Below are 23,480 nucleotides of genomic sequence, written 5' to 3'. Positions count from 1 at the left end.
GCTCCCTCCAGTCAGTCATTCTCCATAGGCCATGTTAGCCTCGCATCCATATTCTCCATATTAAAGTTTCTCTAAGATTTTACCTCAAAAGGCATAGTGTGTGTACAGTATGTGTTTGTGGTCCATAAAAAAGAAACAAGACTGTTTTGTTATTGGCTAACTTTATTGCTTTGTTTATGGCTTCTATTGTTTAAGGTTTGCCATTTGCTGAAATAGGTAAATGTGATTTTTTTATTTTTTTATTTTTTATTTTTTTATATTTAATAAATCATTCAAGACTTAATGTACGATTTGGGTACATGCTGTGAGTTAACAGTAAATACCCTGGTCCTTCACCCATGACCCTTTATGATAAGGAGCTCCTTGTGTGTCTGTGCTGAACACTTCAGGCGGTGAGGAAGGAGCCTACAGGTCTCTCTGAGCTCTGCCACCCCAGAGCTCGCCATGCTGCTAATTGCCACCTGTGTTATGTGAGCACTTTCTTAGCATGTGGGCGTTTGTACCGTGTGGGCTGCCTTTGCTCTGAAAGAAGGCAGATCTCTTCAAGCCTAGTCCTTAGTGCTTTTGTCCCAGTTGACGGATAAATCTAAATCTATTACCTTCACCGGTCCTCTCGCTGCTCAGGGGACGGTGCCGTTGCCTGGCAGACTCTGCCCGCGTGCCTTTCCAGTTAAAATTCAAATGAAGATGAATAACACTTAACTGAAACCGGTGCTTAGCTCAGCTTAGCTCCGAGATACGAATGGTAGATCTTTTCCAACTGGGAAGGGCTTTAAAAGATAGAGAGGTGTTAATAATTTATCATGACTGTCAGCAGTCTTCCTTCATTTTCAGAATCCTGTTCTGACTTTATTAAAAGTGCTTTTTTAACTTGCTTATACATTAAAATAATACTTCTGTTGATTTATTTGAAGTTGTTTGATATATACATACTAAGTACTGTATTCTTCACACTATAAGTTGCAACGGATTATAAGGCGCACTATCAATAAACGTCTATTTATCAATAAACTGGTCTATTTTCATACATAAGGCGCACCAGATTATGAGGTGCACTTTGCAACACTAGTAAGGAGCAGGGGTGGTGAACACTTTGTACCTCGTAGCTTGTTTTAATACAGTAAACATGCAGACTACAGTCCGATATACTCACCTTTAAACTTCAGAAGAGCTAGTGTTTAGCGCTGTGGTTAGCAGCTAATGCTAATATTGCTCCAGCAGTGCTAGCTGGGGTTAGCAGCAGGCTACAGGCTAATAATACTCACCTCTGAATGGCGAAAGAGCTAGCTAGTGCTTAGCTCTGTTACAGGCTAATGCTAATACTGTCAGGGAACTAAACTTAAACTCCTGTATGACGCTACAATTCAGCTTTACTTTGGCTTTTCTGCGCCTTATAATCTGGTGATTATTTGAGATTTAAAGGATTTTTATAGTAGGCCACTGGAACAAGTACATTATTATTTAATGACTTTATTTTGCAGTTTACTCTACTGCCAGTCTTGCTTGCTAGTATTGCTGTCATCTCTTCCTAGAAAAGCTTTGTCTGATGTTTTTACACTGAATCAAAAACACTAATTATTCTCAATTCAGATAGTGCTGCTCTCTTCTCATTGTTTCTTCTCAGTCAGTATATTGTTAGTAAGCTAAAGTAGATTGTTAGCTTTTAACCTTGCCCCCACTTAGTTCCACAGGTTTGGGTTTCTTGGGTCTTACAGCTAAATATTGCTAAAAAAAAAAGTAGCTGGTTCTTTTCCTCCAGTTACCTTCAGCAGCAGTAGGTCAGTTTCTTTCTGAGAGAGCAAAAGATGAGAGACGAAGAGATAGTAAAATCCTGGTAATTAAGGTCTTAAATTGTCTTAAATTTACTGGAAGTTTGCTGTAGGTATTACATTATCAGAAGATGCATTTAATACAGGTGGGAAAACACAGTGGCCCACCATAAACATCTAATCCAGGGAGAGAGCTAGCTAAAATTAGCGGCTAGTTAGCTAGCATACAAATGTTAGCGGCAAGCTAGCAATGTTACCGAAAGGAGAACTAAGGTTAGCGTAGAGCTAGCCAACATTAGCTGCGAGCTAGCTAGTTACCGATGAGAGAACTAAGGTTAGCGGAGAGCTAGCTAACATTAGCGGCAAGCTAAATATGTTGCCAGGGAGAGAACTAAAGTTAGCAGAGAGCTAGCTAATATTAGCGGCAAGCTAAATATGTTACAGAGAAGAGAACTAAGGTTAGCGGAGAGCTAGCAAACATTAGTGGCAAGCTAATTAGGTTACAGAGGAGAGAACTAGGGTTAGCAGAGAGCTAGTTAACATTAGTGGGGAACTAGCTAACATACTGTCCTTACTGGTGAGTTAGCTAGACTATAGGGAACAGAACTAAGGTTGGCGGAGGTTTCCAATACAATATTTTTTCAATAATTTTCTCCCAAAGAAATTATGATTACATTTTGGGGTCTTAAATTATATTTATCGAGGTCTTAAAGTGGTCTTAAAAAGCATTAAATTTGACTTTTAAAATGGTGCAAGAACCCTGTAAAAAAGATAAGCAGTCACAGTCATGTTTTACCACTCAGTGAGGTTTGTTCTCTAAATTTTGGGTGTGTAAATAAAACAAGTCAAGACTGTGATGTAACAGTTTTGGTGTTTTGGAATTGGCGTGTTTTTCAGCTCTGATTTGCTTCTACTGGATTTTTTTTTTTTTTTCAAATTAAGGGACAATAATGTTTTTGAGTTTCACAGTTTTTACTTTTAGGTACTGAACTCTCCCAAAGCATCATGAAATGTAATTATTATTATTACTATTACTATTATTATTATTATTATTATTATTATTATTATTATTATTATTATTTTGACCCATGCCAGTCACTCACCTCCAGCTGCCACTATTATGTGGGTTGCCTAGCAGGAACCTGGCTCTTCTGACCCCGCCCAGCTCTCAGCTGGAGGCTCATCAGCATGATTAGTCATCTGTGTCCCATTGGTGTGTCAATATGATGAGTCAGCAGGTCAGGCGAGTCTGCTGTTGACGGTGTGAGAGGAGTGCAGTCAGACAATCCCCATTCAAATCCCTAACAGTTTCAGCATCTACTGTTCAGCACAGCCACATGCTTTACACTCTTCATAAAGCCTTTCAGCAAACCCAGCTCCGCCCAGTGCTTGTGCTTTTGTCTATTTTTCCTTTGTTATAAAGTTTGGTGGGGCTGAATTGTGGTAAATAAAGAATTGAGCCTTTTTGTTGTTTTGGTTACATTTTAGTCTAATCAGCCCTGGTTTGGGATCTACCCCCTACTCCAAAAGGGCATGGACAACTCATCCAGGAGGTCCAAAAAAATTCCAGAATAACATTTGTAATGCTGGAGGTCTCCTTAAAGCCATACCTGGTAATTTGGGTCAAGCATACATTGTCTTGTGTTGAAAGTAGGGTTGGACAATATGGTCAACATTTAAATTACAATATGTTTCTTAATTTCTGTTAATTCTAATATAGATATGGACTATATAAAAGCCTTAGAAAAACTGCCAACAATGCCCAAACAGATATCTATACCTACAACTGTGAAAAATGTATATGCTAATTCATGTAATCTGAAATATCAAGATATTGTTTAAAATGATGTCAGAGATACTGAAAAACATTTTGTATTGCAATATATATTATTAGTTGCTAGTTGCTAGCTTTTTATACCAAACAATGATTAAAGTACATTGCGCTTTATTGATATGTCTGTTGGGATGTTAACATTTTCAATGTTCAATATTTATTATTAGATGGCAATTTATTATTTTTCCTTTGAAAAGTAAGACATACATTTAGGCTATTCAATGTAATGCAAAGGTGTAAAAAATGGCAAAATTAAAACCATAACCAGTATTCAACCTTTGCTCAATGTTTTATTTTGTTTGGTTTTGTTGCATCCCTAACAATACACTGTAAGTTAAGATAATACCATTGGTGTGCCAAGTGGTCCAGTGGGCTGAAGTGCTGCCTCTATGATTGGGAGATTGCTAGTTCGAATCCTGGTTATGTAGCTTGCCATCAGCTGCTAGAGCCCTGAGAGAGCACAATTGGCCTCGCTCTCTCTGGGTTGGGTAGATGGCGCTGTGCTTTCCTCCAAATGCGCTGGCTGCTCTGCAATTATTAAGAGACCGCTTCAGTTTCTGAATCAGTTTCTCTGATTTTGCTATGTATGTATTTGAATAAAGTGAACAATGTTGTTTTATTTTATAAACTACAGACAACATTTCTTCCAAATTCCAAATATAAATATTGTCACTTAGAGCATTTATTTGCAGAAAATGAGAAATGTCTGAATTAACAAAAAAGATGCAGAGCTTTTAGACCTCAAATAATGCAAAGAAAAAACAAGTTCATATTCATAAAGTTTTAAGAGTCCAGAAATCAATACAGTTTTCATGCATCTTGGCATGTTCTTCTCCACAAGTCTTACACACTGCTTTTGGATAACTTCATGCCTTTACTCCTGGTGCAAAAATTCAAGCAGTTCAACTTGGTTTGATGTCTCGTGATCATCCATCTTCTCCTTGATTATATTCTAGAGGTTTTCAATTTGGTAAAATCAAAGAAACTCATCAGCAGCATATCAAAAAGATGCAGTGGCTGACTTCATATATGTCAAAGTCTTAATGTGCTAGTCTTCACCCTCCTTGTATCGTGGCATCACTAGTGATGCGGTGGGACAATTGGCCTAGCTAAAGTTAGAAAAAATTGGGGAAAAAATACAAATAATTAAATAATAAAAAAGGAAATACCCTTAAAGTAGTGTGCATTTTAACCTACTTTGTCAGGCCACATTGAATAGCCTCAAGGGTCTTTTCTGGGCTTGTTCTGAACTATGCAAATTGTGAATGTGACGTTTTCTCTGAGCATCGTTCTCAAGAGCTGAGTTTTTTACGCTGTCTGTAATTTTTTAAAGCCTTCAAAAGAAGCTGTTTCCACACATCTGTGAGCCGAGCCTTGCGGATAAGGAATCCCCACAGCAGAATGAAAGGCTGTAACAGGCAGCTGAGTGTCATCTACTGCTCATCATCTGGGTTTAGGGAGGTGACGTAAAGCAGGCCTGGGTGAACTTGTGGTCAGTTTCTCTAAGCCTTGTTGGAAGACTCGTTGTGCGGCTGGGCAGATGCTTATCCACTGAGCTGCCAGGACCACATGTTTCTGTTTTCTTTTTTCTTTTTTCTCTTAACATGAGGTGGAACGTGACCTCCTGCAAGAAATGGTTAAACTCTGGGGCTTGAAATGAATCCAGCTGGATAATATCCACGGCTTGACATGAGGCATTACTGCAGAGGTTAGGACTGGTATGTACTACAGGATATTTATGGAGAATTTGAGACTGGTTTGCTAATCATGATGATCACAAAGATAAACAGTGATATTCCAGTAGGGTTGCAGGATATTGGAAAAAAAAATTTACATTGCAAATTTTCTTTTTTCGATGATATATCAAACAATATCGCAATATTAAACAATGCAGGGCTTATGACGTCACCAGCCCTGCCCACACGCGCACACTGTCTCGCATCCAGACCAATCAAGAGTTGAGTCAGCGCCGAGCACCAAGCTCTCAAAACCCGAGGAAAACAGCAAAACAACAGTAATCGGCCCTTTAATCAGGCCTTTAAATTCCTTTTTAAAAGGTAAATAAGAGCGTTTGTTTTTCTAGGATTAAAAGCGTGAATTCAGCTGAAACTAGAAATATCTGTACTGCAAAACTGTGCTGTACCGAGGTGCACAGCTTTCGACACAAGCATTTACGAGCACATGCCCAACCATGTGGATAAAGGCAATGCGGTTACCTCATGTTTACTCAGAATTGAGTGAATCAGCTCATGTATCGAATACAAATTCGAATCCGTGATTCAAAACATTGTTTAACAAGTCCATGTGTTGATATCAGGATCTGAGCTGGTGTAAACACAGGTGTGGGGAAACTCAGAGATGACACAGAGCTCTCCTCAGACAAATGTGGGTTTGTGCTGAAAACGAATAAAAGGAATTAAACAGTAAACGAGTCATGAAGTAATTTTGAGAGAACTTTTAAAAGGAGAGTTTATTATTAGGCGTTTTCTTCAATGGATTAATCACTGATTCTCACCGGAGGGCGATGGCTCTTAAATGTTTAGAAACTGTGGGACTTCTTTCTAGGCTTTTATATGCTTTATGTTGATGTATTAAGGCATTCTTGAATTTATTAATCTTTGGTCCAGCGGTTTAAAATGCTGCAACTATATGATTAAGAGATTGCTGGTTTAAATCCCAGTCATGCAGCTTGCCATCAGCTGCCAAAACCCTGAGAGAGCACAATTGGCCTTGCTCTCTCAGGGTGGGTACAGTAGATGACGCTCTTTCCCCTCATCACTCCTAGGGTGATGTGGATCAGCACAAGGCTGCATCTGTGAGCTGATGTATCAGAACCGAGTCACTGTGCTTTCCTCCGAGTGTTAGCGCTGTGATGCTACTCGACAATGCTGCATCAGCAGCAGCTGGAGTCTGATTTCACATTTCGGAGGAGGCATTTGCTAGTCTTCACCCTACTGGTGTTGTGGCATCACAATCACAATTTGCCCAGATAAATTGGGAGAAAAATAGGATGAAATGCTGCTTGGTGCAGATTGGGTTAAAGTACTGCTCCTAAACAAATGTGGTATTATATTGCTTTTAAAGAGGAAGTAAGGGAGGTATGCCTCCTTATTGCAATAAATTGACACATGCATATGGTTGTAGATTCGAGTTTGGGGACATGCAGTTTGGTAGAGGAGACTGGGATTTGGTATGGGCTGAAATTAATGGATAATTAAGAAAAAACATCAGAAGAATTAGTCAAAATGAGTGGAAAAAAACGCTCTTCATTATAAAAGTGGATTAGTGTGTGAGTGGGTGTGCGGTAGCTGTGGTTAAAAGCTGTATACCCAGATCTGTGAAACATTTCATCATTTTTAATAAGGCCTCACATCAGTACGCTGTGGTTTAGCCACGCTCCGATGCTCCCTTTCTCACTGTGCCTTCATATCCCCACATTCACTCTTTCACATTCACTGATCTTGACTTTTATAGAGGGGTTTGAGTCAGAAAGGCCTGCTGCCATCTGACCACTGTGCCAGCTGCGATGCCCTCCAATCAAAATAAAGTGTACTCTGCGCGCCACGTTCCCATGACAACCCTCTTAAAACTGGAGACAAGCCTCTGCTCTCCGCTGTGAAGAGGGGATTCTCGATAAACGTGTTTCATAATTACAGAAGTCCCTCAACCTCGGCTACTCACTTTATTTAGATTTAATGAGCAGCAGTTAGAGAAGTACAATACTAAAATATATAATAAAAATAAAAATATTTCTGTTCTGGTACTGAAACACTGAGGGTGCTTTTCCCACCTGCATTGTTTGATCTGGTTTTTTTTTTTTGTTTTTTTTTTGGACTTTTCAGTTCGTCCACACTAAAACGGCACATGTGAAAGTAGGGCTCTGCCATATCGTATCGCACACGATAATATCGTCAATTTATTTTATATCGTGAACGATATTATACCCTAAAATATCGTGCCATATCAGCCATCCCATTTCCCACTATATATCTACTGGAGACAGATTATATCTGTCCAGTATCATGTATTTAACTTTAATCCTGGATATATGGAGATATTTGGAGTGCATTATTATTAGCGTCATGACTCTCTTGATCATTAACTTCTGTTTCAAATTTGATAAAATTCTTGTATTTTTTAATATCTCACTTAGGGGTGTGCAGTATTATATTGTATGTAATAATACATGTTTTTTATTTTCTTGCAGTGTATAGTGTATTTTTCAAATAGATTTTTTAAAAGTGTTTTGTCATATCGACAAGAGTATCGTGATCGCAAAAATACCATGAAATATCGTGATATTATTTTAGGGCCATATCGCCCACCCCTATGTGAAAGGTGCCACAAGCCACAGTGTGGACTGAAAAATCTAAATTTGGATCTAATAAACCATAGTTCAGTTTGTTTGCAGCCTTATAGAACCTTATAGATGGAAAGTCTTAATGGTTTGGACTTTGCGAACCATCGATTACAGATTACAGGAAGTTGAGCCAGGCTGTAATTACTTATTAAACGAAACTGGAGAAAACTATACTGGTATTCAAACTGGGGTGTGACTTGATGGGTTCTAGATTTTCTAAAAGCTAAGTGATCTTATCTATAGATTAGCTAAAATCTATTACACATTTTGAGAAGAAAATCTTTTTAAAGTTTTAAGATGGTACGTGTTTAGATGGTGTGGACTGTTGTGATTGAAACAAACAAAATAGAGAAATGTATCTCTGTCTGTTTTTAGCTGAGTGATTTTTACAGCCAGATGCAGTCTTTTTTATGGATGTAGCAAAGCAGAACAAGTGGTCTGCTAATGAGGACTTAAATTTCTGTACCATCCGACCAACATTCCCAATGCTGGGAGTGCAAACACACCAGACAGTTCAGGGATAGAAGTGCAGAGTCATTTTGCAAAAGAGTTTTGGGTTTAGCATTTCAGAATGTGACCTATACAGTAGAGATGCACAATATATTTTGTTTTAGCATCATCATCATCATGATGTGCGCATGCGCAATAGTCACATCGCAGGACGTGTGATGTCACTTAAGGCAATTAAATCAAACACGTCATGTTGCAATGCTATGATTTTTGACACAAGAACTTATAGAAGATACACAGCGCTGTCTCTGTGTCTGTGTGAGTGAGCGGCTGCTGCTGCCTGAGAAGCGCGAGGGGGGGGCAGGAGTAAACACGAGGTAACCGCATGACCTCCATCCACATGGTTGGGCACGTGCTTGTCCAGCTCAGTTTTGTGCAGATATTTCCAGTTTCAGCTGAATTTACGCTTTTAATCCCAGAAAAACAAACGCTCTTATTTACCTTTTAAAAAGCCAATTAAATGTCTGATTAAAGGGCCGATTACTGTTGTTTTGCTGTTTTACAATATTGTGTAGCCCTAGTTTGTACTAAGCAGACACTAATGCTGGGTATCAAGTGGGTGCCCTCTCTCTCCAAGTCCTTCTCAGGCATCTTTCTTTGTGTTTAAAAGACAGTCAGTAGAAAATATGTAGTTCGACTTGAAGTGAGTGAGATTGAGTTGTTCAATCTCATGACTGATCCACATGACTGAGACAGTAGGAGTTGCTGATGACTCCCAAAGACACTACGGAAGCTCTCCGTTTACTTTTGCAGTCTTTCTTTTTTTTAAGCCAACTTTTTTTTAAGGCTTAAGGGATATTCAGGGCTGCTGTCTACGTCTGCAGGCTAATTTTAGCTCTCATTCATCCCTGATGCTTTTTAAATGGAATCAGTTCAACCTCTCAGCCTCAACCCTTCACCTCCCTGATGATTGAGTTGGTTTGAGTGTGTGCGTGTGAAAGAAAGTGGTGTGATGTTGATTAGTGTAGGCCCAGTCCTTCACGTAGTGTGTGTGCTTATGAAGAGATTATAGTTTGCTTTCACAGTCATGTCTCTTTTTTTTCTCAGGACTCTGAAGGCTAAACTCAGCTGAACTTTTTTTTAATGACCGTTTTATTGAACAGAAATGAGTAAATCTCAAATCTCAAACGCTTTTTCTGAAGGACTATTATGGTTAAAGTACAAGACATGGCCTTGTAGATGAACTGTTTTAATAATATTAGCTATGTTGGGTGAAAGTTAGGAAGCAAAGCAAAAAAGTAAAATGCAAAAGTTTTAAAGGTCCTCCTTCAGCTAAAATCCACTTTTTCTTGTTCTTTGTGAAATACAATAGGTCTCTATTGTCTGTTGTCTGCAGTAGGTAGTAAAAGAAAATATTCAGAAAAACGAGTCGATCGGGAAAAGCACCGTGTCTACATCAACCTGTGAATTAGTATTCATGGCCCCACCCATCTCGGCTCGTGGCCGCCTACGGACAGAACTGAAGCCGGGCAGTGACGCCTTCTCGTCAGATAGAAGCTAACAGCTCTAGAAACAACATGCCAGTTCGTTCCCGTGGTATTTTACTTATATTATTTTCTCTGTGTTGCTGCTTTTAATTCATGGCTGTTTTATTGGAAAATGTAAAACCACATGATCACTATCTGAATTTAGAAACTGACAATGGTAACTTTAGAAACATGGCTAAAAAAATAAGCCAAAAATAGCTTATAACTATTTTTCTAACAGTTTCAAAGTCTATATAGGCAACCTTACAACAAATACATATGACCATATTCGTTCAAAGTCAGAATTTGATGTTGGTCATTACATTTTGCTGCAATATTTGTCTGAACAGCAGTCAATGTATTGATTGTTAAGGTCAATCAACTCCCTGACCTACTTCAGTGATAGCTAAATCAATGTAAATAAAGAAATATAAATTGAGTGCAAATGCTTGATCTTTTTTTGAGGAGAGTTTTTGGAAATGTTTAATAGTGTCTTTCTGCTAAAATCCACTTTTTCTTGTTTTTTGTGAAATACAGTAGCATGCTGCGTATGAAACTTCCTTAACCACCATTGTCTGCAGTAGCTAGTAATAGAAAATGTTCAGAAAAATGAGTCGATCAGGAAAAGCACTGTATCTACATCAACCTGTGAATTAGTATTTATGGCCCCGCCCACCTTGGCTCGCGACCACCCACAGGCAGAGCTGCAGCGACGCCGTCTCATCAGGAAGGAGCTAACCGCGTTAGAAACAGCATTGCAGTTCATTCCTGTGTTATTTGTGCAAATATCACATAATTGAGTATATATATATATATATATATATATATATATATATATATATATATATATATATATATATGCTTGTTATCTACTTAGCCCAGTAATAGGAACAAATGGTTAGAATTTGTTTATGGAACACCACCTGCGAAATACAATTGAGATAGGTAGGTGTATGTTTAAAACGGTTCTGTTTACACTAGTTAAAAGTAAAAATCCACAAAACCAGCTCACATGGCATTCATTTATACTACAGACCACAACTAGACATTTTAAAATGAATGAAAAAACGATGAAATGAGATCTTTAAGCTTTAAGCTCTATTCTGTCCGGCTGAGAAATTTCCACAACCTTCTCTGTTTTCAGGTATGGTTCTTTTCCTGCTTTTCTTTCAAGGTGCAACACAGAACGCTCATTCATTTACTGCCAGTCCTGCAGGGAAACAACAGCTCTATCGATTCCACTCATCAGCCTGTGCTGTGGCCTTTGCATCCTGCTTTGCATTCTGGGTTTTTCAGCTCTACATAGGAAACGGCTGTTACATGAACACCATGAACATTTCCATGGTTTATTTTTAACCTACATTACCTTTGTGTTTATTTTTTTATTTCCTCTATTTTTAATTGTAATGTATTAGGCTTTTAGGCTTTTCCTAAAAAGCCTAATACTTAGTATAATAGTATAATATTAGTACAAATCTCCTGTCCTGTATTGAGCTGCCCCTGATCCTCCCTTGTAAAAGCAAAAAATAATTAGGATATTAAAAGTATGTTCAATTTGGGTAAAGATTACTAAAAGAGAATATATATATATATATATATATATATATATATATATATATATATATACATATACAGGTGCTGGTCAACGAATTAGAATATTTTGAAATAGTACAATCATGAAATTCTTTGAATAATCACAGAACTCGTTACCTGGAAAAAAATTTGCTCAGCTGAGCTTTCCAAAAGGCCCATTTAGGCCATTTAACTGTGACACTGTTGTTTTATTGAATTAGAATAATGGAGAAACCGTTTCATTGAATTAGAATAATTTTTATCATAATTACAATCATCACTTTCTCAGTATTTTGTGGCTGCCCCCTTGGCTTGTATGACTGCCTGAAGTCTCCGCGGCATCGATTTGACCAGCTTGTCGCAAGTTTTCGCACTCACAGCTTCCCAGGCAGTGGCGATGTTCTGCTTCAGTTGGTCCAGCGTAGTAGGCTTTCTGTCGCGAATTTTCCGCTTGACGACGGCCCAAAGGTTTTCAATGACATTGAGGTCAGGCGAGTTGGCCGGCCATGCCAAAACTTCAAGCTGTTTTTTTGTGAACCAATCTTTGGTCGACTTTGCCGCATGAGCCGGTGCAAGATCCTGTTGAAATATGAAGTCTTCTTCGCCGAACTGTTCCTCAACAGTCGGAATCAGGAACGTTTCCAGAACATCTTGATATACGGCAGCACTGACAGTCTTCTTGAGGAAGCAGAGTTTCCCTACACCTCGAGCGGACATGCATCCCCAGACCATAACGCTCTGGGGAAACTTGACGGATCTTTTCACGCACTCGTGGTTGTAGGTTTCGCCACCACGACGCCCTTGGTCACCGAAGGAGATGCAGAAGCGTGATTCGTCACTGAAGACCACTTTCTGCCAGTCTTCAGCAGTCCACTCGCCGTGTTCTTTGGCCCACTTCAGCCGTTTCTCCATTTGTTTCTTGTTCGGCATCGGTTTTACTGCTGGAACGCGAGATTTGAAGCCGAGTTCGCGCAGACGACGGTAAGTGGTTGATCTGGAGACGTCAGCGCCGGTCTGCTTGTTCCACAAGTCGGTGAGCTCGGAAGTGGACTTGAACCGGTTGCTGACTGCGATCTTTCTCAGCTGCTTGTTGTCGCGAGCAGAAGTTTTTCGGACGCCGGAACAGTTGGTGCGCTTGCTGCAGTTTTTCTTGAGAGCTTTGCAGACGGAAGACTGGCTGATGCCGAGCTGCTCAGCAATTTTAGTTTGGGTCAAGCCTTGTTGGCGAAGGGCTTGAATTTGAGCCACTATTCCGGTTGAGAGGTTGCGCTGCTTACCCATGATTGATTTTACAACTTAGAAATTCTACTCAACCCTGACTTTATACTGCACAGTGAACACTCTTCACAGAAAACAAAAATTCGAGCATTTATTCTAATTCAATGAAACGGTTTCTCCATTATTCTAATTCAATAAAACAACAGTGTCACAGTTAAATGGCCTAAATGGGCCTTTTGGAAAGCTCAGCTGAGCAAATTTTTCCAGGTAACGAGTTCTGTGATTAGTCTAAAGAGTAGGACAGGTGCGGTGAACACCTGATTTGCTTTCTGCACAAAAAATGCATTCAAAGAATTTCATGATTGCACTATTTCAAATTATTCTAATTCGTTGACCAGCACCTGTATATGTTTTTTTTTTTTTTTTTTTTTTATTTAATATACTTTATGAAAATACACATTAAATATGCTTTGTCTGTATTTCTCTAAAATGTTTTTTAAGCAGTATGCTTTAAATTATATGTTGTGTTGATGGAAAAATAAATGATAAATGCACTTTAGAGTAGTTTTTTTTTCCAGTGTCATTAAGGTGTACACATTATGTGCATCAATACGCAAGGTAGTATATTTATAATATACTTCAAGTGTATTAAAAAGGTGTTTAAAAAACACATATTTAAATCGAATTAAGTTTGCAGAAGTTGTATGGAAAAAGCTCTCAAAAGCACAATCTAATACTTTTATGTTGTGTTTAAATATAGCTTAATTACAACTGATATATGCTTAAATTCCCATAAGTTGTTCCAAAATTATACGTTTTGTATGTATTTAAGTACATATTTTAAAATTAAAACTTATGTAATTTAAAAATAAGCTTAAATGCACTTTTCTTTTACGAGGGCTAGTGTAGTGTGGCTTTGACTCTAAAATGGATTTCTTAACAGGTGTTGCGATAGATTCATGCTGTCTTCTTGCATATTCACCTCTCTAATTATTGTAATTGACACGCCTGTTTATTGGGTGTGGCAACCTGGGAAACCACCTCTAGGTTTCTGTAAGCAGTGCCTGTTTCAGTCCGAACCTTTTCCTTGTCCTAGAATGTGTCCTTCCCCTCATCTTGGAACAGGTCCGGCTGCTTTTAATTGCCTCTTTAGAGTGTGTGTGTGTGTGTGTGTGTGTGTACGCGTGTGTGTGTGTGTGCAGGGCATGTACTGTAGTCCCAGAACACTGTGGTTTTGATTGGCTGTAAATGCAGCAGAACCAGTTTGCAGTGGGAGGGTGTGTGTGAGTATGTGTGTGTGTGTGTATAGTATATGTTTCAGGCTTGACTCTCGCACCTCTTTGTGTTTGTTTTTGGTGCTTGTTTAACCAGCATTAAGCTAAGATGAGTCAAATTCAGGTGAAAACTGCCTTCAGCAGTGTGTGAGAGACGGGTGTAGTGTGTCTGAGAATGGGCCATTGTAGCTGGAGCTTTATGTATGTATGTATGTGGGTCATTGCTTCCCTGTTGGTGAAGTGGTTCAGGTTACATTTTTAGCAGTATTCCTTTGCCCTAAAGCTCCAAAAAATGTGTCTTCTAGTTTTGTAAAATTGTGGTGCAGTAGAGCTCGGAGAGTTCTGAGTGGTTCATTACTTCATTAACTACTCATTCACTATTCGCCATATAGAAATTCACTATGTAGTGAACTGACTTGGGAATGACCAAACAACAAACAATGTGGGCCCTGTTTTAGATATCTACAGTTTACTGTTTAAGTACGCATCGCACAGCTGGATTTAGAGCATGTCTGTGTGTCTTTGGTATCACGAGGGCACAAAAAAATTATTCTAACTAAAAGGGGTGGGCAATATTATATCATATACAATATATCGTGACACAGAAATATCATGATATTAAAAATCCATATTGTGATAATAGGGATGTTCTGTCTTCAAAGTAGTCTATTATTTACTGTGAAGTTTTAAGTGTATTTATTGTATAATTGTTTTAGTTAGCAGTTTATATCGTGTCTGTCCTATGAAAAACACTTATCTCCATTTAAATGAGTAAGTGTGTGTAAACCTATGATGTATAGACATTTACTTATTCTTTAAAGCATTCATTAAAAATTGTCTGGCATGTACATTTTATAAAGTTATAAACATTTGCAAAAAATGAGTATGTACAGTGATTTTAGAATCATATTAAGTGGCAGAAGTCAACAATGTAAAAGAATATACAGAGCTGATAATCTTATGATAAAAGTTGGACGTTGGATTCCTTAAGCCTTCTGACTTTTACTTCTGTACTTTTGGTTTCAATTTGGTGTGCTCTGCACATTTTGCAGGCATGTTTTTGTTGTGCTAGCTGTATTTTCTGGTTGTTGTCTTTTTATTTATTTTTTTCCTTTCATTTTCGTTTTTTCACTGTATTCGGCTGAGTGATGTACTCGAGTGTCTTTGGTCTGAAAATCAGCGTATTTCAGTCTGTATCCTATTGATCTTTCCATCGTTAATGATCTACAACCAAGCATTTGTACTTCAAAATGTGCATATACATTTTTATATAATTGAAAAGTTACTTTATTTTAGTAATTAAATTTTAAATGTGAAACTCACAAATGTGAAACTGTGTATTACACACAGAGTGATCTATTTTAAGCGTTTATTTATTTTATTGTTGATGATTATCAAATAAAAACCCCAAAATCTCAGAAAATTTTAGTATTATATAAGACCAATTGGTACTTTTGGCAGTGTGGGCAGTGTGAGAAGTCCTGCTGGAAAATGAAATCCACATCTGAATAAAAGAGGGAAGCATGAAGTGCAGTAAGATTTTGCGGGGAAAAAACTGCACTGACTTTAGACTTGATAATAAAACACAGTGGATCAACACCAGCAGATGACATGACTCTCCAAACCATCACTGATCATCAGTACATTTTACATTTCATTTGAAGGAAATCAAGGGAGCAGAGGCTGGAGGAAGAGTGGAGAGACACACAGTCCAAACTACTTGAGGTCCAGTGTGAAGTTTCCACCAATCAGTGATGGTTTGGAGAGACATGTCATCTGCTGGTGTTGATCCACTGTGTTTTATTATTAAGTCTAAAGTCAGTGCAGTTTTGTTTTCCTGCAAAATCTTACAGCACTTCATGTTTTCCTCTGCTGACAACATTTATGGAGATTTCATTTTCCAGCTGGACTTGGCACACTGCCCACAGAGCCAAAAATGCCAATTGGCCTTATATAATATAATCAAATTTTCTGAGACACTGATTTTTGGGTTTTCATTTGATTGGCTGTAAGCTGTAATCATCAACTAAAGCAGAAATAAAAGCTTAAAATAGCTCACTCTGTGTTTAATACATCTATATAATATATGAATTTCTCATCAATAGGGTTTTAGGCTCTGAGTGGATAGGTGGCCCCCACCCACCTATCCACTCAGAGCCTAAAACCCTATTGATGACATAGACTGGTCTGTATACTGAAGGCTGGAAGTGAAGTAGGAAGAAGGTGTCACACGCAGAGAACTGTCAGTCAGGGGTCCAAATGGTGCAGAAGAAGCCCAGATACATTAAGCTTGAGCCAGAGTGTCATGGCCGTCACCCTGTATTGCTCTGCTTGCTCTTGTAGGTGGTGGTTAGCCTTGAGGACGCATGCGATTATGCCTCGCATAACCCTTGCTTTGCTCAGTCGGTCAGATGATTGGGCCCCCCGGGATAGAGTGGGATAGGCTTGCTTTACTGGTTTGTCCTCTCTCTGTCTGTATATGTGTGTTTGTGTGTGTTTATTCCAGTATAGGTTTACACTGCATGTTCAGAGGGTTGTAGACACCTGCATCCCTTAAAGATCTTTCTAAATTTAAGCATGTTCATAGAGAGTTTAGCTCACATTTTATTTCAGTGGCAACATCTATTCTTCTGTTAAGATCTTAAACTCAATGGTGGACCATTTTGATGTTGGTTCATTATTTCTACACTCTAAGTTAATAATTGCTGTTGTTTTTCTATTTTACTCAGGTAAAAACACTCATACATCGAGGAGCAGCAGCAGGAGCTCCTCAGATAAAATGCTGTTCTCATTTTATCTGACTTTATCAGGCAGGACTGAGTGAGATGAGCTTTTGACTCTACAGTGCTAAGCTACCATTACTCCAGTGTATTCGCTTGTTATGCTAACTGGCTAGCTTTAGCTTGTGAGCTGTAGCCGCTACTTTGGTGGTACTGTTCTACACAGCACCTCTAGTGGTATGGCAGTGTAATGGCCAGCACTAGGTTGTACAGGTTGTGTAGGTATAGTTTGATACCAGTGTGAGCAACAGATGCACCTTAAAGTCACTAGTAGTGAATTCACTGCTTTTAAAGGTGTGTCTAGATACTTTTGGAGATATTATGTGTACAAACTGCTTTTCAATGCTATATCAATGAGCACATTATGGACAACATTTAGGTTTTAGGATGATTGTTTAATCCATTCTCTTGTGTCTTAATGTGTTTATTAAAAGCTGCTGTATGTGATTCTGGATAATGACTGTTTTTGCAGTTCATTTCAAATATCAGAAGCTCCACCGCCCACATTTATTCAGGCTGTGGGTTTAAAAAAGGTTGCTACAGTTGCAGCTGCTACGCAAAACAGTTTATTATCTGTTCGTCTATCACAAACATTTGCAAATGGGACAAAACAATAATGAAAAAATGAGTGTTCCCTATCTAATGCACAGTAACAGCAAAAAAAAAACATCATACTTTCTCATGCCTTTCAATGGTCTGAGGTCTCTCTACTGTCCGAATGCCACACCAGTGTTCACAAGTGTCTTTACCCTTGCTCCTCCCCTTTTCACGATCCTGTGTTTCCTGGCCTGAGCCACTAGGTTTCTTTTGCATTTACAGAGCCAGAGCCAAATACAGACACCAGCCTGTGTACAATTTCCACTGGATTAAAAGTGTAAACAGTGCCTTTAATACAAGAGCCACTCAGCCCTGACACCGATTAACACTGCTAAAATGTTGACATTTGTTCCTCTTGCTTCGAGACAAGTTTGGTTCCATGCCCGAGGATACTGACAGATGTTGCAACAAGCATCATGTGTTTGTTTGCAACTGTTTCTAATTAGTAACTGAATATTTTACATTTTCTGTTCTGCAAAGCAGGATGAGCAATACCAATAAGCAATAATTGGATTCTCAGACCCAGTTAAAATGAAAGTCTGGACTTCTAAAGTGTTTTCAATGCTTTAAAACATCACCATTGACACGGTCGCTCAATACAAGACTACTAATTTGCTGCAAAACCAGTTGTAAGCTCTTTCAAAAATAGTTAATTATGTAGTGGATACTACTGTTGAGATATCCAGTTGACAATATTGATTTTTTTTTTTAAATGTATTGATTTCAAATTTGCACTCCTCATTTAAAATCCTTTAATTTTACCAGTTAGGTTGTAAAGAGCAGTAAAGCCACTACAGGAGTTTCAGTGAAGTTTCTTCAGCACCAAGACTGGAGCAGTAATAGCATTAGCCACAAACAGCGTAAAGCACTAGTTTTTTAACTGCTCACAGGTGAGTATTATCGGCCAGGAGACTGCTGCTAACCTTAGCTAGCACTGCTGGAGCAGCATTAGCATTAGCCACTAACCGTGCTAAGCACTTGCTCTTTAACCACTCAGAGGCGAGGATATCGGGCTGTAGCCTACACATTCACTGTGTTAAATTAAGTTACGTGCAACGAACCGCTACCTGATATCGCCCTGGCTTATTCAAACAATCAGGGTTCCTTAGTGTAGTACTGTCTAATGCTAATGCTAAATCTGCTGCACCCCAGCCTTACTGGAAATCTGGAAATCAAATCTTACTGTAAATTAACAGAAGTGCTTAACTCACCCAAGTAAACAGTTTTCCAGAGAGAGAAATCCTGTTTTTTCAAAGAATTACAGTTTGTTAAGTTAAGTTAGCTACCCCCACCACCACCACTCAGTGGTGAGTCCAGCTGAATTAGAAGGGAAACTAGATTGTAACACCTGTGTTCCTTACTAGTGTCTCCTTATAATGTACCATATAATCATGCGCCTTATAATTCCTTCAAACCTTCAAAACCAATTCCTTCAAACCTACTGCAAACTATCGCACCTGCAATCATTCCGGCTATCACTCACACGATCAATGCCTCTTTAACTTCTGGTGTATTCCCGACTGCTTTCAAACAAGCACATGTGACACCACTGCTTAAAAAGCCTTCTCTCAACCCCGCCCAGGTTGACAACTACAGACCGGTCTCACTGCTACCCTTTCTCTCAAAAACACTAGAAAGAGCTGTTTTAAATCAGGTCTCTGGCTTCCTCTCCCAGAATGACCTTCTGGACCAGAACCAATCTGGGTTCAAAAAAGGACACTCTACCGAGACGGCCCTGTTGTCTGTGACTGAAGCGTTGAAAACTGCCAGAGCTGCAGGTCAGTCCTCAGTGCTCATTCTGCTGGACCTCTCGGCCGCATTTGACACAGTCAACCATGACTTCCTCCTAACTATACTCTCAAACATGGGGATCGCAGACAATGTGCTGTCATGGTTCAGATCGTACCTCACTGGGCGCTCGTTCAAGGTGTCGTGGCAAGGACAGCTGTCCTCAGCCCGCTCCTTATCCACTGGGGTTCCCCAAGGTTCGGTACTGGGACCCCTTCTCTTCTCCATATACACCACCTCTCTTGGTCAGGTTATCCGCTCACACGGATTTTCCTACCATTGCTTTGCTGATGACACCCAGCTATACCTGTCGTTCTCACCTGAAGATCACTCAATCTCTGCACGGATATCGCAGTGTCTCTCTGACATATCCTCATGGATGAAGGAGCATCACCTTCAATTAAATCTCTCAAAGACTGAACTTCTGGTTATACCAGCAAAACCATCTTTTCAACACAACTTCTCTATAAGCATCGACTCTCTCTCACCGACAAAGGTTGCTAGGAACCTGGGTGTTCTGGTTGATGACCAACTCTCCTTCACGCACCATGTGGCCTCGGTTGCTCGGTCCTGCCGCTTTGCGCTCTATAACATCCGAAAAATTAGACCGTTCTTGACGCAACAGGCCACCCAACTCCTGGTGCAAGCGGTCGTCATCTCACGCCTCGACTACTGCAATGCCCTGCTAACTGGCCTCCCGGCCTGTGTAGTAAAACCACTCCAGATGATCCAGAACGCAGCAGCACGTCTGGTCTTCAACCAGCCAAAACGGGCACATGTCACCCCGCTGCTCATTGAGCTCCATTGGCTACCAGTTGATGCTCGCATCAAATTCAAAGCTCTTACAATCGCCTACAAGGTGATGACAGAACAGGCTCCTTCCTACCTGCACTCGCTCCTGAAGGCTTACGCTACCTCCCGGCCGCTGCGCTCCTCCAGTGAACGTCGCCTCGCTTTGCCAAAAACTCACACAAAGCAATCCAGACTGTTCTCATACAGAGTTCCCCAATGGTGGAACAAACTACCTTCCACTACCAGATCAGGAGAATCTCTCGCTATCTTTAAGAAACTCCTGAAGACAGAACTCTTCAAAGAGCACTTACTCTCTTAACACCTCTAACACACTAACTACTTCTAACCTCATTTCCTTCTTCCTCTCCTTCACTCCTCTATCCTATTACTCCCCTTGTCCTCCTTTTATCCCTATCCAAAGATGTTTTACCTTGAAACTTATTTTACATTGTACTTGACTATTGTAAGTCGCTTTGGACAAAAGCGTCTGCCAAATGTAATGTAATGTAATGTAATGTAATGTAATAATCCAATGTGCCTTATGCATGAAAATAGATTAAAAAAATAGACGTTCATTGATTGTGCATCTTATTGTGTGATGATAAAATATGGTAAATAATGACACACAGCATTTTATTTGATATTATCATTATATATTTTATTATCTCATAGTATGAAAATCATGGTAATATTTTATTTAAATTAAAAAGTAATACCTAAAATGCCCTAAAAACTACTGATTAATATCCAGAAGTGCTGCTTGTGTTATGTTACACACAATGCGTATTTGTGTCTGTGTTGTGTGTGAAAATAATCGAACTGATTGTTTCCTTTCCTGTATGAATGTTTTCCTAGAAAACGTTCCAGTGGAGCTGAGAGACCCCTTCTATTGTGACCAGTACGAGCAGGAGCACCTCAAGCCTCCAGTGACCAGGCTGCTGCTGTCGCCCGACCTCTACTGCCGCACCTACGGCCTGCTCCTGGCTGGGGGCTCCGGCGCGGAGGGCCCCCCCAAAGACAGTGGTGCTCTCCTGCAGACCCTCAGCAAAAAGGGCCTGTCTCCAAAAGACCAGAACGTCCCTGTGACCGAAGCTGACCTCAGCCACAAGCCCATCAAAATGGTAAGAGATGCTGTGCTGGGGTTGTGGTTTTTAGGCACATTCCCATCTGGTGCGCTCTAAAAGAGAAGAGCCCGTGGTGGGGGTGCGTCCTAATGACGGCTGTGTGAATTATTGAGCATCTGCGTCTGCTGGTGGGCACGTTTTCAGATCAGAGAGCCCCCCCCCCCCCCAGCCTCACTGGAGCCTGTCCAAATATCCAGATCAGTCCAGCAGTTGACTTCTTACCTCGCGTTTAGTAAAGCCTCTGCTGACCAGGACAGAGGGAGGGGCTGGGATGGGGCGTGTCCTGTTTACGCTTTGAATCAAGGGATTAGAGCCTATAAAGACCCACCCCCACTCTAGCAGTCATTAAGGCTGAGTGGCTTCATCTGGGAGAGTCCGGGGCCTGACTGGAGAGCTGGGAGAAGGTGCTCACAGTAATAATGTGCTATTAGAGAGATCAGGCCTTAAAGGAATAGCTACACACTATCAATAAACGTCTATTTTCTAGGTTTATTTTCATGCATAAGGCACATCGAATTATAAGGCAAATTATGTGACACTAGTAAGGAACAGTGGTGTCTATGTTTTCCTTCTAATTCAGCAGGTCTTGCAGTGGGTGGTGGTGGTGGTGGGGTAACTAAAGTAAACCTAAGCTAAGTAAATAAAACTGTAATGCTTAAAAAATATATTTTAAAGTCAAACGAGCCTAGTTGGTGAACAACAGGCTCCAGCCTGCCAGTTCTGTGATACTCCTTAAACCCATCTAAAAATCTACTTGAGTAAAAGTAAAAAAGTACTCAATTTAAAATGTACTTTGAGTAAAAGTTACATAGTTACTTTTAATTAAATAGTTTTTATGAACTATTATTCCAGGTAATAATTTGGACCTTTCACGAAAGTTTTTGTTCAGACCACACCATAAAACATTTTCAAGAACAAGTGGTACAGGGTTCTATGATCCATTTTTTTTCCCATATAGGTGACTATAAACCATCTTTTTATAGTTTAACAGTTCATTGTTATTTTTTAACTTGCCATTGTTATGCCTTAACTGCTATTTAAATGTTGTTTTTTTTAACATTTAAGCAGATTGTTTAGCGATAAAAATACGTACCACCACATGCTTTCACAGGTTTGATGTGGAAGTTTTGAAAGCTGACAGCTCTGTCTGGCGGGGCACATTTTGTATTGCCATTATTGTTGTTGATGTTATTGCGTTGTTATTCCACGGGCGAGCATCCGTACGCCGGCGCATCCGCGCCAATTATTATTATTATTATTATTATTTTATTCAGATAATTGTTTTTTTTCCCCCAGCATGTTATTTTTTACTCAGTAATGGGGAGTTTTCCAATGTAGTGAAGTAAATTACTTGTGTCAAAATGTACTTGAGTAAAAGTAAAATTACCTATTTTACAAACTACTTAAAAAAATACTAATTACTCATAAAATCTACTCAATTACAGTAACTTGAGTAAATGTAATTCATTACTTTCCACCTCTGACAATAGCCAATGTGTTGCAGATATGGCACAAAACACAAACAAACAAACTGCCCCAGGGGGTTTTGAGGGGAGGGGACGCTTCTTTTTTTAAAAATCTCTGATATCTGGTGAATTTGCTTGTATTCTCAAACGGAATTCTTTTTTTATGTAACGTCTTTTATTGTTGTAGAATAAAACAGGATTCCACAGACTGAAAGAATAAAGCAGGATCTCCTGTTTGATTGGTCGTACTCGTCTGCAGTGACCTGATTATCACTCTTCTTTCGCTTCCCTCTCCAGATCTGTCTGCATGTTTTTTTTTTTTTTCCTTTCTGTTTCTTTGTCATTTTTCACAAAGTGATTTCACAGGGATGTTGAGATGATTTTTGTTTATTTGATCCTGTATTGTCATCTCCCAGTGGATTTCGCTGTGTGTATGCGGCTATCCCCATGGCGGTCATGGCAGCAGGTGCTGCTCTGGTGTCATGGAGAGGTTCAGCGAGGTGTGATGATGCGCTCTGTGCTCGACCGGCACTGTCTGGCCGCGTGTGGAGCTTTTCCCAGGCTTGGCTGGGAAAGCAAGTGCTGGGGTTTGGCTCTGACGGTCTGGTGCTGGCTGCGCTGGCTGTGGTGGTGGTGGTGGCGGCGGGGGAAAGTGGGTCACGCGGCAGCAGCTTTAGGAGGATGGAGCAGCAGGGTGGGCCATGGCCAGTAAACAGCTTTAGAACAGCCGCGTTCGGAGCAAAGCTCAATGTGCTGGCATGCGTTCGGCTTACTTATGAACGTGGAATAACCGTAACTCAACAGAAAAACAGCGTTCTGCTGTTCTTTTCCTGCAGACTGTTCTCCAAAACTAAAACCGCAGCTGCATGTGCTTCTCGTTCTGCAAAATGTTGGCTAGGGCTACATTCACACAGCTGGTAAAAGCGTCCC

The 23,480-nt window shown here is 39.8% G+C and overlaps 1 protein-coding gene across 6 annotated transcripts in view; it reads left to right on the top strand.

Moving 5' to 3' along the window:
* The window catches only part of camsap3 (calmodulin regulated spectrin-associated protein family, member 3), a 61,742-nt gene that overhangs the window by 7,910 nt on the left and 30,352 nt on the right, over positions 1–23,480 (top strand). For all 6 annotated transcript variants that reach the window (XM_049476063.1, XM_049476065.1, XM_049476062.1 and 3 more), the window contains exon 2: positions 20,816–21,081. In XM_049476063.1, coding sequence (XP_049332020.1) covers positions 20,816–21,081 — 266 coding nt within the window. The remainder of the gene's footprint in view (positions 1–20,815; positions 21,082–23,480) is intronic.

The sequence above is a fragment of the Astyanax mexicanus genome, chromosome 3, assembly GCF_023375975.1.
Source record: "Astyanax mexicanus isolate ESR-SI-001 chromosome 3, AstMex3_surface, whole genome shotgun sequence".
Lineage (NCBI taxonomy): Eukaryota > Metazoa > Chordata > Actinopteri > Characiformes > Acestrorhamphidae > Astyanax > Astyanax mexicanus.
Note: the sequence above shows the minus strand (reverse complement) of the source record. Positions and strands in the feature narration are given on the sequence as shown.